This window comes from Oncorhynchus tshawytscha, linkage group LG08, assembly GCF_018296145.1.
Source record: "Oncorhynchus tshawytscha isolate Ot180627B linkage group LG08, Otsh_v2.0, whole genome shotgun sequence".
Lineage (NCBI taxonomy): Eukaryota > Metazoa > Chordata > Actinopteri > Salmoniformes > Salmonidae > Oncorhynchus > Oncorhynchus tshawytscha.
In genome coordinates this window covers 72546932-72561162 of record NC_056436.1, presented here as the reverse complement: position 1 = coordinate 72561162, position 14231 = coordinate 72546932, and the positions used below count along the sequence as shown (strand labels likewise).

The window sequence follows — 14231 nt, the reverse complement described above, 5'->3', positions numbered from 1 at the left end:
CAATACTGGACTTTTTGTCCAATGACCTTAGATGTTCTGTTTAAAGGGCAAAGTGGCTCTGGAAGCCAAAACAGCCAAATACTCCTTCTAATCGTGAATCGATTCTCAATTGTGGTATGGTTCTAGAAACATAAAGCCCTCTACTTTCATATCACATCAAGATAATTGCACAAATGCAAAATATACACTCACCGTACACTGTTTGAACCGATTTTAACTCAGTTACAGCCAACAGTATTTTTCAGTGACAACATATTTATGGTGTACGTCTTCCGTTTACACACAGGTGTTCGAAGACACAGATAGCTACTTAGCACAGATAGTCCACTCTGTCTTCTGTCTGTTTTCTGTAAACAAGCTCTGTAAGGGACAGATCACAATTTACTGGAGGGGAGGGGTGGTCCAAAATAGGGAATGGTTGTCAAGCTTTTTTTTTGCTTTGGGAAGGGTTGTGTGTTTTTTTATTGGGCACAGGGGAGGGTTGTGTGTTTTTTATTGGTCACAGGGGAGGGTAGTGTGGTTTTTATTGGTCACAGCGGAGGGTTGTGTGTTTTTTTATTGGTCACAGGTGAGGGTTGTATGTTTTTTTATTGGTCACAGGGGTAGTGTGTTTTTTTATTGGTCACAGTGGAGGGTAGTGTGTTTTTTTCTTGGTCACAGGGGAGGGTAGTGTTTTTTTTATTGGTCACAGGGGAGGGTAGTGTGTTTTTATTGGTCACAGGGGAGGGAGTGGTTTTTATTGGTCACAGGGGAGGGTTGTGTGTTTTTTTATTGGTCACAGGGGAGGGTTGTGTGTTTTTTTATTGGTCACAGGGGAGGGTTGTGTGTTTTTTTATTGGTCACAGGGGAGGGTTGTGTGGTTTTTATTGGTCACAGGGGAGGGTAGTGTGGTTTTTATTGGTCACAGGGGAGGGTTGTGTGGTTTTTATTGGTCACAAGGGAGGGTAGTGTGGTTTTTATTGGTCACAGGGGAGGGTAGTGTGGTTTTTATTGGTCACAGGGGAGGGTAATATGGTTTTTATTGGTCACAAGGGAGGGTAGTGTGTTTTTTTATTGGTCACAGGGGAGGGTTGTGTGTTTTTATTGGTCACAGGGGAGGGAGTGTGTTTTTATTGGTCACAGGGGAGGGTTGTGTGGTTTTTTATTGGTCACAGGGGAGGGTTGTGTGTTTTTTATTGGTCACAGGGGAGGGTTGTGTGGTTTTTATTGGTCACAGGGGAGGGTAGTGTGGTTTTTATTGGTCACAGGGGAGGGTTGTGTGGTTTTTTATTGGTCACAAGGGAGGGTAGTGTGGTTTTTATTGGTCACAGGGGAGGGTTGTGTGGTTTTATTGGTCACAGGGGAGGGTAGTGTGGTTTTTATTGGTCACAGGGAAGGGTTGTGTGGTTTTTATTGGTCACAAGGGAGGGTAGTGTGGTTTTTATTGGTCACAGGGGAGGGTAATATGGTTTTTATTGGTCACAAGGGAGGGTAGTGTGGTTTTTATTGGTCACAGGGAGGGTAGTATGGTTTTTATTGGTCACAGGGGAGGGTGTATGGTTTTATTGGTCACAAGGGAGGGTAGTATGGTTTTTATTGGTCACAGGGAAGGGTAATTTGGTTTTTATTGGTCACAGGGGAGGGTAGTATGGTTTTTATTGGTCACAGGGGAGGGTTGTGTGGTTTTTTATTGGTCACAGGGGAGGGTAGTGTGTTTTTTTATTGGTCACAGGGGAGGGTTGTGTGTTTTTTTATTGGTCACAGGGGAGGGTTGTGTGTTTTTATTGGTCACAGGGGAGGGTTGTGTGGTTTTTTATTGGTCACAGGGGAGGGTTGTGTGGTTTTTTATTGGTCACAAGGGAGGGTAGTGTGGTTTTTATTGGTCACAGGGGAGGGTAGTGTGGTTTTTATTGGTCACAGGGGAGGGTAATATGGTTTTTATTGGTCACAAGGGAGGGTAGTGTGTTTTTTATTGGTCACAGGGGAGGGTTGTGTGTTTTTTTATTGGTCACAGGGGAGGGTAGTGTGTTTTTTATTGGTCACAGGGGAGGGTTGTGTGGTTTTTATTGGTCACAGGGGAGGGTTGTGTGGTTTTTTATTGGTCACAGGGGAGGGTTGTGTGGTTTTTATTGGTCACAGGGGAGGGTAGTGTGGTTTTTATTGGTCACAGGGGAGGGTAATATGGTTTTTATTGGTCACAAGGGAGGGTAGTGTGGTTTTTATTGGTCACAGGGGAGGGTAGTATGGTTTTTATTGGTCACAGGGGAGGGTAGTATGGTTTTTATTGGTCACAAGGGAGGGTAGTATGGTTTTTATTGGTCACAGGGAAGGGTAATATGATTTTTATTGGTCACAGGGGAGGGTTGTATGGTTTTTATTGGTCACAGGGGAGGGTTGTGTGTTTTTTTATTGGTCACAGGGGAGGGTAGTGTGTTTTTTTATTGGTCACAGGGGAGGGTTGTGTGTTTTTATTGGTCACAGGGGAGGGTTGTGTGTTTTTATTGGTCACAGGGGAGGGTAGTGTGTTTTTTTATTGGTCACAGGGGAGGGTTGTGTGTTTTTATTGGTCACAGGGGAGGGTTGTGTGTTTTTTTATTGGTCACAGGGGAGGGTTGTGTGGTTTTTTATTGGTCACAGGGAGGGTAGTGTGGTTTTTATTGGTCACAGGGGAGGGTTGTGTGGTTTTTTATTGGTCACAAGGGAGGGTAGTGTGGTTTTTATTGGTCACAGGGGAGGGTTGTGTGGTTTTTATTGGTCACAGGGGAGGGTAATATGGTTTTTATTGGTCACAAGGGAGGGTAGTGTGGTTTTTATTGGTCACAGGGGAGGGTAGTATGGTTTTTATTGGTCACAGGGGAGGGTAGTATGGTTTTTATTGGTCACAGGGGAGGGTAGTGTGGTTTTTATTGGTCACAGGGGAGGGTAGTATGGTTTTTATTGGTCACAAGGGGAGGGTAGTGTGGTTTTTATTGGTCACAGGGGAGGGTTGTGTGGTTTTTATTGGTCACAGGGGAGGGTAATATGGTTTTTATTGGTCACAAGGGAGGGTAGTGTGGTTTTTATTGGTCACAGGGGAGGGTAGTATGGTTTTTATTGGTCACAGGGGAGGGTAGTATGGTTTTTATTGGTCACAAGGGAGGGTAGTATGGTTTTTATTGGTCACAGGGGAGGGTAGTATGGTTTTTATTGGTCACAGGGGAGGGTAGTATGGTTTTTATTGGTCACAAAGGAGGGTTGTGTGGTTTTTTATTGGTCACAAGGGAGGGTAGTGTGGTTTTTATTGGTCACAGGGGAGGGTAATATGGTTTTTATTGGTCACAGGGGAGGGTTGTGTGTTTTTTTCCAGATTCACTCTTTTAGAGCTTTTACGATATAATTTCTTCCATCCTAGACACAATTCTTCATCTGCCTACATGCTCCTATCAAGGTGTTTTGGTACTTCCCTTATGCACAAAACTTTCCATCCAGCCTTTTTATGTGAGTGAAGTAGCCTACATGTCTGATAAAAAATGTCACTACATCATGGGAAAGAATGCAGTTTATAAGGCTACAGAAGCAACAAGTTATGATGAACTTCACAGGGTGGTGAAAGTGCACAGTCATGCGGTTGATGCTCCTTTCAATAAATATTGATGTTCTTATTCTGGTGACATGATTATTGATGCTTGGCTGCCATTTGACAAATAATATCACACTTGAGTCCATAATAACCTCATCATGTAGTAGGCTATACCTGCACTGTATCCGCAACCTGTTGGCTAGACTGCACGTGCCAATACCAGAGTGGGAACATTCGCTATACATACACAACATTTTTTGTGACAAAACCATCAGTACACCTAGAGTTGAAAATGTGATGGTAACCCATTTAACTTGTACTGTATTTTTTATTCTGCACATGGGAATGTAATGCAGGTTTCTGTGTAATTCCCTATTCAGGTAGGATGCAATTTTGAAACTTGCATGTATTTATAATAATTTATTTTAACATTATTATATATCATTGTTATTATTGTAAGCCTATTTATTAATCGAAACCAGTTCTTTAAATAGGCAAACCCAGTTTTGTTTAATTCTGCTGAGACATTTTCATTGGCTAAATTAAATTTGATCGGTCTTCTAAATTGTGTGCTCCGTACTTAGTTTAAGATAGATAATAAGTAGCTCTGATGTCAAATAAATAACATTAGCCTAGTTCATTCATTTGTTGCATATGGCAGGCACTTATTTTGTTTCATTCTGTTGAGCCATTTTCTTAGGCCAAATTAAATTCCAACTGTTATGCTGTGTTTGCTGCAATATAATAGCCTGCTCATATTTTTCCTTTAATTTACTTTTGATATTACCCTGATAAAGTTTAGAAACTTTTGTGAAGGTTTGGTGTGGTGTGGATATTATTAAGATTTAGCTACTGCAAGCAATAATATGAAGGCGGTGTGCAACAGCGCGTCAACTGATTCCGACAGTTAAACTTAAGGTGAGGAAGAATGTTTCAGGCATACCAGAGTTACAAAATACAAAATATTCCGATACAAATTAGCCTCCTTATGTACATCTATATCTGTGTAGCAGACGCAGTAGCCATCTGACATAAAGAAATGCATGTCGGTTTCGTAGCATGCCACTGGCATATCTTATTGCTCTCTCTATCTCTCTGGAGCTAGGCCTTCTCTTCCACACCGATCTTGACAAACCATTTCTGTACGGACCTCACTTTGTGCACAGGGGCATTGTCATGCTGAAACAGCAAAGGGCGTTCCCCAAAATGTTGCCACAAAGTTGGAAGCACAGGATCGTATAGAATGTCATTGTATGCTGTAGTGTTAAAATTTACCTTCACTGGAACTAAGGAGCCTAGCCCGAACAATGAAAAACAGCCCCAGACCATTATTCCTCCTCCACCAGACTTTACAGTTGGCACTATGGTAGCATTCTCCTGGCATCCACCAAACAAAGATTTGGCTGTTTGGCTGCCAGATGGTGAAGTGTGATTAATCAATCTAGAGAATATGTTTCCACTGTTCCAGAGTCCAATGGCGGAGAGCTTTACACCATTCCAGCCGAAGCTTGGCATTACAAATGGTGATCTTAGGCTTGTGTGCGGCTGCTCGGACATGGAAACCCTTTTCATGAAGTTACCGACGTACAGTTATTGTGCTGACATTGCTTCCAGAGGCAGTTTGGAATTCGGTAGTGAGTATTACAACTGAGGACAGACGATTTTTACACGCTACGTGTTTCAGCACTCGGCGGTCCCGTTCTGTGAGCTTGTGTGGCCTACCACTTTGCAGCTGAGCCATTGTTGCTGCTAGACATTTCCACTTCACAATAACAGCACTTGCAGTTGATCGGGGCAGCTCTAGCAGGCAGAAATTGAATGAACTGACTTGTTGGAAAGGTGGAGGTGCCACGTTGAAAGTCACTGAGCTCTTCAGTAAGAACATTCTACTGCCAATGTTTGTCTATTGAGATTGCATGGCTGTGTGCTCGATTTTATACACCTGCCAGCAACGGGTGTGGATGAAATAGTCGAATCCACTAATTTGAACGGGTGTCCACATACTTTTGTATATATAGTGTATATTGAAAGAATATATGAAAGCAACATTCAATGACTTTACTGAGTTACAGTTCATATAAGGAAATAGGTCAAATGAAATAAACTCATTAGGCCCTAATGTATGGATTTCACATGACTGGGCAGGGGCGCAGCCATGGGTGGGTCTGGGAACCAGGCCCATCCATTGGGGAGCCAGGCCCAGCTAGTCAGACTGAGTTTTTCCCCAAAAAAGGGCTATATTAGAGACAGAAATACTCATCAGTTTCATCAGCTGTCCGGGTAGCTGGTCTCAGAAGATCCCGCAGGTGAAGAAGCTGGATGTGGAGGTCCTGGCCTGGCGTGGTTACATGTGGTCTGCGGTTGTGAGGTCGCATATGGAATCATGTAGTACCCAAAATAGTGTCAAGTGTTATATTTTTATTTGAGATTCTTCAAAGTAGCCACCCTTTGCCTTGATGACAGCTTTGCACACTCTTGACATTCTCTCAACCAGCTTCATGAGGAATGCTTTTCCGACAGTTTTGAAGGAGTTCCCACATATGCTGAGCACTTGTTGGCTGCTTTTCCTTCACTCTGCGGTCCAACTGATCCCAAACCCTCTCAATTGGGTTGAGGTCGGGTGATAGTGGAGGCCAGGTCATCTGATGCAGCACTCCATCACTCTCCTTCCTGTTCAAATAGTCCTTACACAGCCTGGAGGGGTGTTTCGAGTCATTGTCCTGTTGAAAAATAAATGATAGTCCCACTAAGAGCAAACCAAATGGGATGGCGTATGCTGTGGTAGCCATGCTGGCTAAGTGTGCTTTAAATTCTAAATAAATCACTGACAGTGTCACCAGCAAAGCACCCCCACACCATCACACCTCTTCCTCCATGCTTCACGGTGGGAACCACAGATGCCAAGATTGTCCGTTCACCTACTCTGCGTCTCACAAAGACACGGTGGTTGGAACCAAAAATCTCAAATTTGGACTCATCAGACCAAAGGAGAGATTTCCGCGGATCTAATGTCAATTGCTATGTTTCTTGGCACAAGCAAGTCTCTTATTATTATTGGTGTCGGAGTAGTTATTGGAGTAGTTGTATCTTTTCAGCAATTCGACCATGAAGGCTGAAGTCTCCTCTAAAGAGTTGATGTTGAGATGTGTCTATTACTTGAACTCTGTGAAGCATTTATTTGAGCTGCAATCTGAGGTGCAGTGAACTCTAATGAATTATCCTCTGCAGCAAAGGTAATTCTGGGTCTTCCATTCCTGTGGCAGTCCTAATGAGAGCCAGTTTCATCATAGCGCTTGATGGTTTTTGCAACTGCACTTGAAGAAACTTTCATAGTTCTTGACATTTTCCGAATTGACTGACCTTCATGACTTAATGTAATGATGGACTGTCGTTTCTCTTTGCTTATTTGAGCTGTTCTTGCCATAATATGGACTTGGTCTCTAACCAAATAGAGCTATATTCTGTATACCACCCCTACCTTGTCACAACACAACTGATTGGCTCAAATGCATTAATAAGGAAAGAAATTCCACAGATTAACGTTTAACAAGGCACACCTGTTAATCGAAATGCATTCCAGGTGACTAACTCATGAAGCTGGTTGAGAGAATGCCAAGAGTGTGTAAAGCTGTCATCAAGGCAAAGGGTGGCTACTTTGAAGAATCTCAAATATAAAATATATTTTCATTTGTTTAACACTTATTTGGTTATTACATGATTCCGCATGTGTTATTTCATAGTTGTGATGTCTTCACTATAATTCTACATTGTAGTAAATAGTAACAATAAAGAGAAACCCTGGAATGAGTAGGTGTGTCCAAACTTTTGACTGGTACTGTATGTATTTTTTAAACTGACAAATAAAATAAATCAATCAATCCAAACTGTGCAGAGGCAATTTGGTGAATGGAAAGAGACATCTGTTATGAAACACCAAAAAGTTGAATGACAGTCAGAGATTGTCAAACCAAGCCTTCCATACTGGATAGACCTACAGGGTAGGGAGGGCTGTGTTTTTTGCTTGTCCAGATTAACAACCTATTTATTGTGGTGTTGAAAACGTAAAACATGTCAATACGTTTTTTTATTGGTTGTGTGGTGCATTTGCACAGAAATCTGTTGGTGGAAAATGTGTTGCATGTATTTATTATAAATTACAAATATGGCATCAAATTGTTGAAAATCAAATTTCTTCCGAGCTGATCATTGTCCACAACCGGCTCTGAGAGTGAAGTAATGAAACAGGTTTTCGGTGAATCCTTAACCTTCTGGCCCGTACATATCCCTGCGTGGCATTGACTGTGCCACAAAATCAAAGTAGATATCCATGTTTATAAATACAGGGTTGCTACACTTATTGTTATTTGTGGTCATAAAACATTATTTTGGGTTAATTATTTGAGGGGGGAGGGTGTTCAATTTATTTTACAGTACAAGGGGAGGGTTATGTGAAAATATTTTTTATGTTGGGGAGTGGGTTGCATTTTGGTTTAATGACACCTTGAGTTGGACCAGCTACCCCTCCATGCATCCCCCCTCCCGCCCAATAAAATCCCTAACATGGAAATATGGCGGTGTGGGAACCGTAAACCTAGCCCTATTAATGTGTGTAGTTATTTAACCTTCCGTTTTTTAAAATAAATGATTTCTCACCGATATGAAAGACACTTCCTTGTTTCCAAAACCGTACCACAAGCGATACGTGTACAGGTTTAGAGCAGGCGCTTATCAAAACTCCCCCGGTCAGAAGCTACTATGCACAATAGCAGCTAAAGGTTCTATGAGTGGGGATAGGAACATTAGTGCTGCCAATGTGATACTATTGTATTGCACAAACCAAAATGATGCAGGACCGGGACTTCCACATTTCATTACGTATTGTTGCAGAAGGCTATATCAAATATCGTATCAGACTGGAGCAGCCTACCCATGTTTCTGTACGGATCTCACTCTCATTCTCCACAAAGATGGTGTGAGTGGCTGTCAGGTACAAAGTGCCCACCGAGGCTCTTCTGGAGGAGATTTTGTCAATCAGTCTGACTTTCTCAACCTGGGACAGGACAGATGGAGTAAAAGAAACACACTGGAGAAATGGAACATGCATAACATAGGCCTATCTCTTTAATATGTAATATATTATCATCGTAATAGGACTACAATAATTATTGTTTTGAACACTGTAAAGAAATAAAGTATATGTGGTTTGCCGACATAGGCACGACATTTGAGTTTCTCATGATCAATAAAATATCAGATTACATGCAATATTAAATTGTTATTACACACTGATAAAATGTTGGCCAGTCAGCAGCATAGGTAAGTAACACTGTGGGGTGAACGGCAACTATAGCATACGTGGCCACATTTGACAGTCCCCTTTCCCTTATTATAACAAATCATGTCTTTTATAGTGGTTCCAGTCTTACTGATATTTCATGTAAAACAATATGTATTTATAACAGTTGCTATGGGCTAGGGGGCAAATACAAAGTGTAAATCTGAAACATCGAGGCCGGGTGGAATAAATTGACAATTGCATTAGTCATTAGTGCGAAATACGGTTTACCTTAGGCAGTCGGATGTGCTCCATCACTGTGGAACATAACAGCCAAGATGACTGCAACTGAACAGGCAACAATATTACACTACACTAAATTGGCGGATTAGTATTCATTCCTGTCGCATTTTACGCATTATATACTCAGCGATACTCAGCCATGGTCTTCTTCCTCCAGTGGTGCAGCCTATGAATATTGCTCTGCGTGGTCCTAAAGCCCATCAAGTCATATATCGCAACAAAAAGTTTCAACGAATAAAAATAAGGCTCTAATCACAATCGACTTGGAATAAATTGTAGGCTTTTGTAATGTTAATGTCAACCTGTTGTTAGGTATGCCCAGGATTAATGGGTGAATCTGTAATTGCTACGTTCATTTTTAGACATAAATTAATGATTTGTACTCATTGATTCTTGAAGAATATAACTTATAAATAAATGCCTCATGAGCTTACTAAAACTGTCATAACCCACAATAAAAGTTTATGCTACTCCAATGTTTGTAAACAAAGTACATGTAAACAAACACTATATACCATCAAAACATGGTTAAAACTATAATTGTGCTATCATGGATGGTCAGTCCTTGCATCCATAGGTGTCTATACATTTGAGAGTGGTTTCATTTCACCAGCCCCATCCCTCAGCTTTTTACCACAACAGGAGTGATTTGTTATTGTTCCAACTACTGATTGCCGCTTTAAATGGACGTTTCCATCAGAAGGCTATATATTCTTTGTTCACCTGACTGTTCACTGACTTTTACATACCTGTATGTCGCTGATAACTGAGCTCTCACAACAATGCATGATGCCCTGTGCCCTCCCCTCCTGGCTCCTGCATATGTAAAAAAAAATATATTTTAAACGTATCTAAAAGTCCACCTTTCCTTCTTCGGTGGACGTCAGAGCAGCACGTGGTTGGGGGTGTGCTACATTCTCCAATAAGAGCTGCTGTCCCGATTGGACATTTCTGTCCAGCCTGGAATCGCTAAAAGTAAGTGTCTGGCAGCACACTAACATCTAACTTTTAACTAAACTAACATCTAACTTAAAACTAAAATATATAAATGGAAGGTACACTATTGCAAGTAATTTCAAAGCTATATGGAGAGTTTAAGAGTATTTTATCAGGGAGTGGCATCTTGAAGCTTTGGATAGTTTTGATAATTTCTTGAATAATGAATTATGTGGTTCCACATCTCATGTGTATTTAAACTAGAGTACATTAATTTAGTAGGCTATATTTAATTACTCAGAATGTTTCTTAAAAATACACATTATACAGTTGTAGGCTAATAACTGCTATAACTGTCTATGCACGCTTGTATGGAAACAATTTGGCAGTGATGTACAGTTATCTATTCTAAAATGTGTAGCCTATGTACCATCATATGTTAAAGATCAATGCATTATAGCCTATGGTTACAAAACTGTTTGATAGTGTATGGACATAATACAGTACCTTGCAGTTTGCTGGCTTCATTGCACATTTTCTACATTAGTTTTATTTTCAAGCTTTGCTGCTCTTATGCCAATTGTGTGCTGTGCAGTTACATTGGCATAAATAAACACTTCACTCAGATACGTGATGTTTCATTAACTTTAAATAAGAGCACAAGTTCAGCAAAAATGTATCTTACTTTTTAGTGTTGCACCCCAACCCCCAAACCAAAGAGAGACCGTTGACACACCTTAGATTATATAAGTATAGGTTGACCATTTTGAAAATGATCAGTTCTGCATGTGTAGCCTACATGTGTGCCCTATACAGTGTTGGGGAAGCTACTCTGAAAATATAGTTTACCAAGCTACCAATTACTTCACACTGGAAGAAGTTGAGCTAAACTAAAGCTACCATTAAGAAAAATATAGTTTAATTAACTAAAGTTACTCTGAAAAATCCAAACTACTTTGTGAAAAATTATCATATGAAAATCTGAAATGTCATAGAATAGAAAAGGGTAGATCACTGGAGTCAGATGTTAAGAGAATGTTTAATTTGGCCTATTAAACACAAAAACTATGTTTCAAATGAGAATTAGGCCGGTCTGATGCTGAAAACGAAAGGAAATTGTTGTCTACTTCACCCATATTTCATTTTCTCAAAAGAAAGTAGTGTGTAGTTCAAGTAGTTAGTTACATCGCTATATGGCAAAACATTAATTAACTACTGAAAACACTACCAAGATTTGAATTTAGTTCAACTGCCACCAAGCTACAGCAAACATCTAATTACATTACTAGTTGAACCACATGTAACTCACTACTCCACAACACTGGTCCTATAGCTGTACTCAATGGGATCTCATGTATGAGAATGTCCAGGCCAAGTTCAATTAATTTGTTATGAGATTCAGTCAATCTGATAGTTGGCTACTGCATCACATGGGCCTGGATGCCTGATAGCTGAAATGTAGCCATCCATTTGACACTTTGTATAATATGTTATGGGACATATTTATTAGTTACCATGGATAGAGAAAAGTATTTTGCAGTGTTAGGGTCAATTCCATTTAAATTCCAGTCAACTCAAAAAGTGAACCAATCTCCAATTCAAATTCAACATTTTCATAATTGAAAAGCATTGCAGAGAATTTAAATTGGAATGGAATTGACCCCAACACTGTGCTTTTGAGCTCCATTCATTAAAAGTTTTTCCAGAGAAGTTGAAAAGTTTCGCCAAGATTTAATGAATGGATATATCCTTATGCTGTTTTACTCTTGATGCAAGACCATCTGTTGCAGGACATCAAAGAGCTAGAGGATCAATAAAACAGTTCAGTTAAACTAAGCAGAAGTGATTGACTTACTGATGCTTGGCAGCCCTCCTACTGATATCTGGTCATGCATTCAGGAATCAAACAGCCCGGGCCATACTCATACAAATAAACACCTCTCAACCACTAACACTGACTCTGGAAGTAAAACAGACAACATACAGTAGCACCTATCTATGTTATTCTTTGATACTATCTAAATGATTGTTTGATTCATCTATGTTATTCTTTGATACTATCTATGTTATTCTTTGATACTATCTATGTTGTTCTTTCTCCGATACCTGTGGTATAGCCTACATTTGAGAGGAATTCATTACAGTAGCTAGGTTTCCATCCAATTGGCGACAGATTTTCATGTGAATAATTTAAAATAGGCATAAAAACATGTGCCTTTTCTCACCAGAAATGTTTCCTTCAAATTGACTTGTTGCTGATAAAATTGTGTGCATAATGACGTAGTGCACATAACAATACCTTTTGTGATTAAATTCCCATGTACCGAATAAATAATACAAATGGGTTTCCATCACATTTCATTTTTTTTTTAAAGTTATATAGCGAGTGTGCCCACTGGTATTGGCACGTACGCTCTAGCCAACAGCTTGCAGATACAGTGCGTTTATGGCCTACATGATGAGACTATCCTGGATAAAAGTGCAAGATAGTAATTGATTTCATCTGTAGCCTAATAAACTGCTCACTTTCCCGACAGAGTCGTAGTGGGAGGACCACACATGTCATCTTGTGACTCTTACTTCGATAAGATTGTTATTATATCAATATTTATCGCATAATTACTTTTACTGACACAAAAGGATCCCATCTTGTCTAGCAGAATTATTTTTGTCGACATTTGGAAAGTTAACCAACAAATTTTCTGTTTCCATCAGGCCTGTCTTATCCGAAATGTACTTTACTCACTTAAAACAGTTGGATGGAAACCTGGGCCCAGATTCACAAAACATTCTTAAGACATTTCTTCTTAACTACCATTTTTTCCTTAACTATCGACTTATGACTAAAGTTAAGCAAAGTTGACATTCCTCAAAAAGGTTATTGGAAATGTTATTGCGCTATTTATCATTTATTTCTCCTTAAGCATAGAGTTAAGAAAAAATGTGATTCTAGAAAATAAAGTTATTAGATTTGTTCTTAATTCCATGACAGCTAAACCCTTGTTTTAAACTCTGGGCAGTGAGAGAATAAGCTCATAAAAGCAATTGAACATGTTTAATTCACACAAACTTCATCTGAAAGTTTCAATATTGATTATTGTAAACCCAGAACATGTTTTAGAACAGTAATCTCAGTCAGAAATATGCTAACATGATTTCCATTTCTAGCGAGATAGCTTGTTAAACTGGTTGCCTAGCAATTAATAAGATTCACAAGAAGATATTTAAAAAGTTCATAAGAAAATCACGAAATCTTAAGATGTTGAGGAATTGCACTAACAAACTTCTTATTTTTTTGCATAAGAATAAGCTTCTTAAGTTTTTGCATAAGAAAAATCTGGGCCCTGGTTAGTCACTGGTATTTTAAAACTTTTGTATTGTGCGTATTGTTATTGTATTGCTAGATATTACTTACTGTTGGAGCTAGAAGCATAATCATTTTGCTGCATCTGCTGTAACATCAGCAAATCTGCGTAATAATAAATAAGCTTTGATTTGGTTTGATTTAGGAGTACAGAAATCAGTGGTAGATATGTCAAACGTTTAGATTCCATTGTTTTGTTTGCATGGTGGAGTTTTGTGTTGGTTCACTTTCATAGGCCTAATGGTATTAAAAATTCGAGTTATGTAGTATTTTCTTTATTTTATTGTGTTGGGACGTGACTTTCATTAATCTGATGACTTTTATTTATTCAATCCACTAACAATGTTTAATTGCTACTCAATTAAATGAATCATGTAACAATGAACTAATTTGGAATTTGGGGCAGCACGGAATAAGTTGTTTACAGAGTTACCTTCTCCTGAATTAAGCTCTAAAGATACAGCTGAAGTCAGAAGTTTACATACACTTACTGTAGGTTGGAGTCATTAAAACTCATTTTTCAACCACTCCACAAATTTCTTGTTAATTAACATTCTATAGTTTTGGAAAGTCGGTTAGGACATCTACTTTGTGCATGACCCATGTCATTTTCCCAACAATTGTTTAAAGGCATATTATTTCACTTATAATTCATTGTATCACAATTCCAGTGAGTCAGAAGTTTACATACTGTCACGCCCTGACCTTAGAGAGACTTTTTATTTCTATATTTGGTTAGGTCGGGATGCGATTTGGGTGGGCAATCTAGTTTTTCTATTTCGTTGTTGTCTATTATTGTCTCTGATTGGTGATCA

The 14231-nt window shown here is 39.4% G+C and overlaps 1 protein-coding gene across 4 annotated transcripts in view; it reads right to left on the bottom strand.

Moving 5' to 3' along the window:
• The window catches only part of mtmr7a (myotubularin related protein 7a), a 37707-nt gene extending 28397 nt beyond the window's left edge, over positions 1–9310 (bottom strand). For 2 of the 4 annotated variants that reach the window (XM_042325914.1, XM_042325915.1), the window contains exons 1-2: positions 9105–9309; positions 8466–8588 (exon numbers count right to left, since the gene is read on the bottom strand). In XM_042325914.1, the coding sequence (XP_042181848.1) occupies positions 8466–8588; positions 9105–9128 (147 nt within the window). In that variant the 5' untranslated portion in view covers positions 9129–9309. Of the gene's footprint in view, positions 1–192; positions 472–8465; positions 8589–9104 lie in introns of those variants that run through there. The other 2 variants (XM_042325916.1, XM_042325917.1) reach the window with 2 other exon arrangements.
• Positions 9311–14231: the final 4921 nt, after the last annotated feature.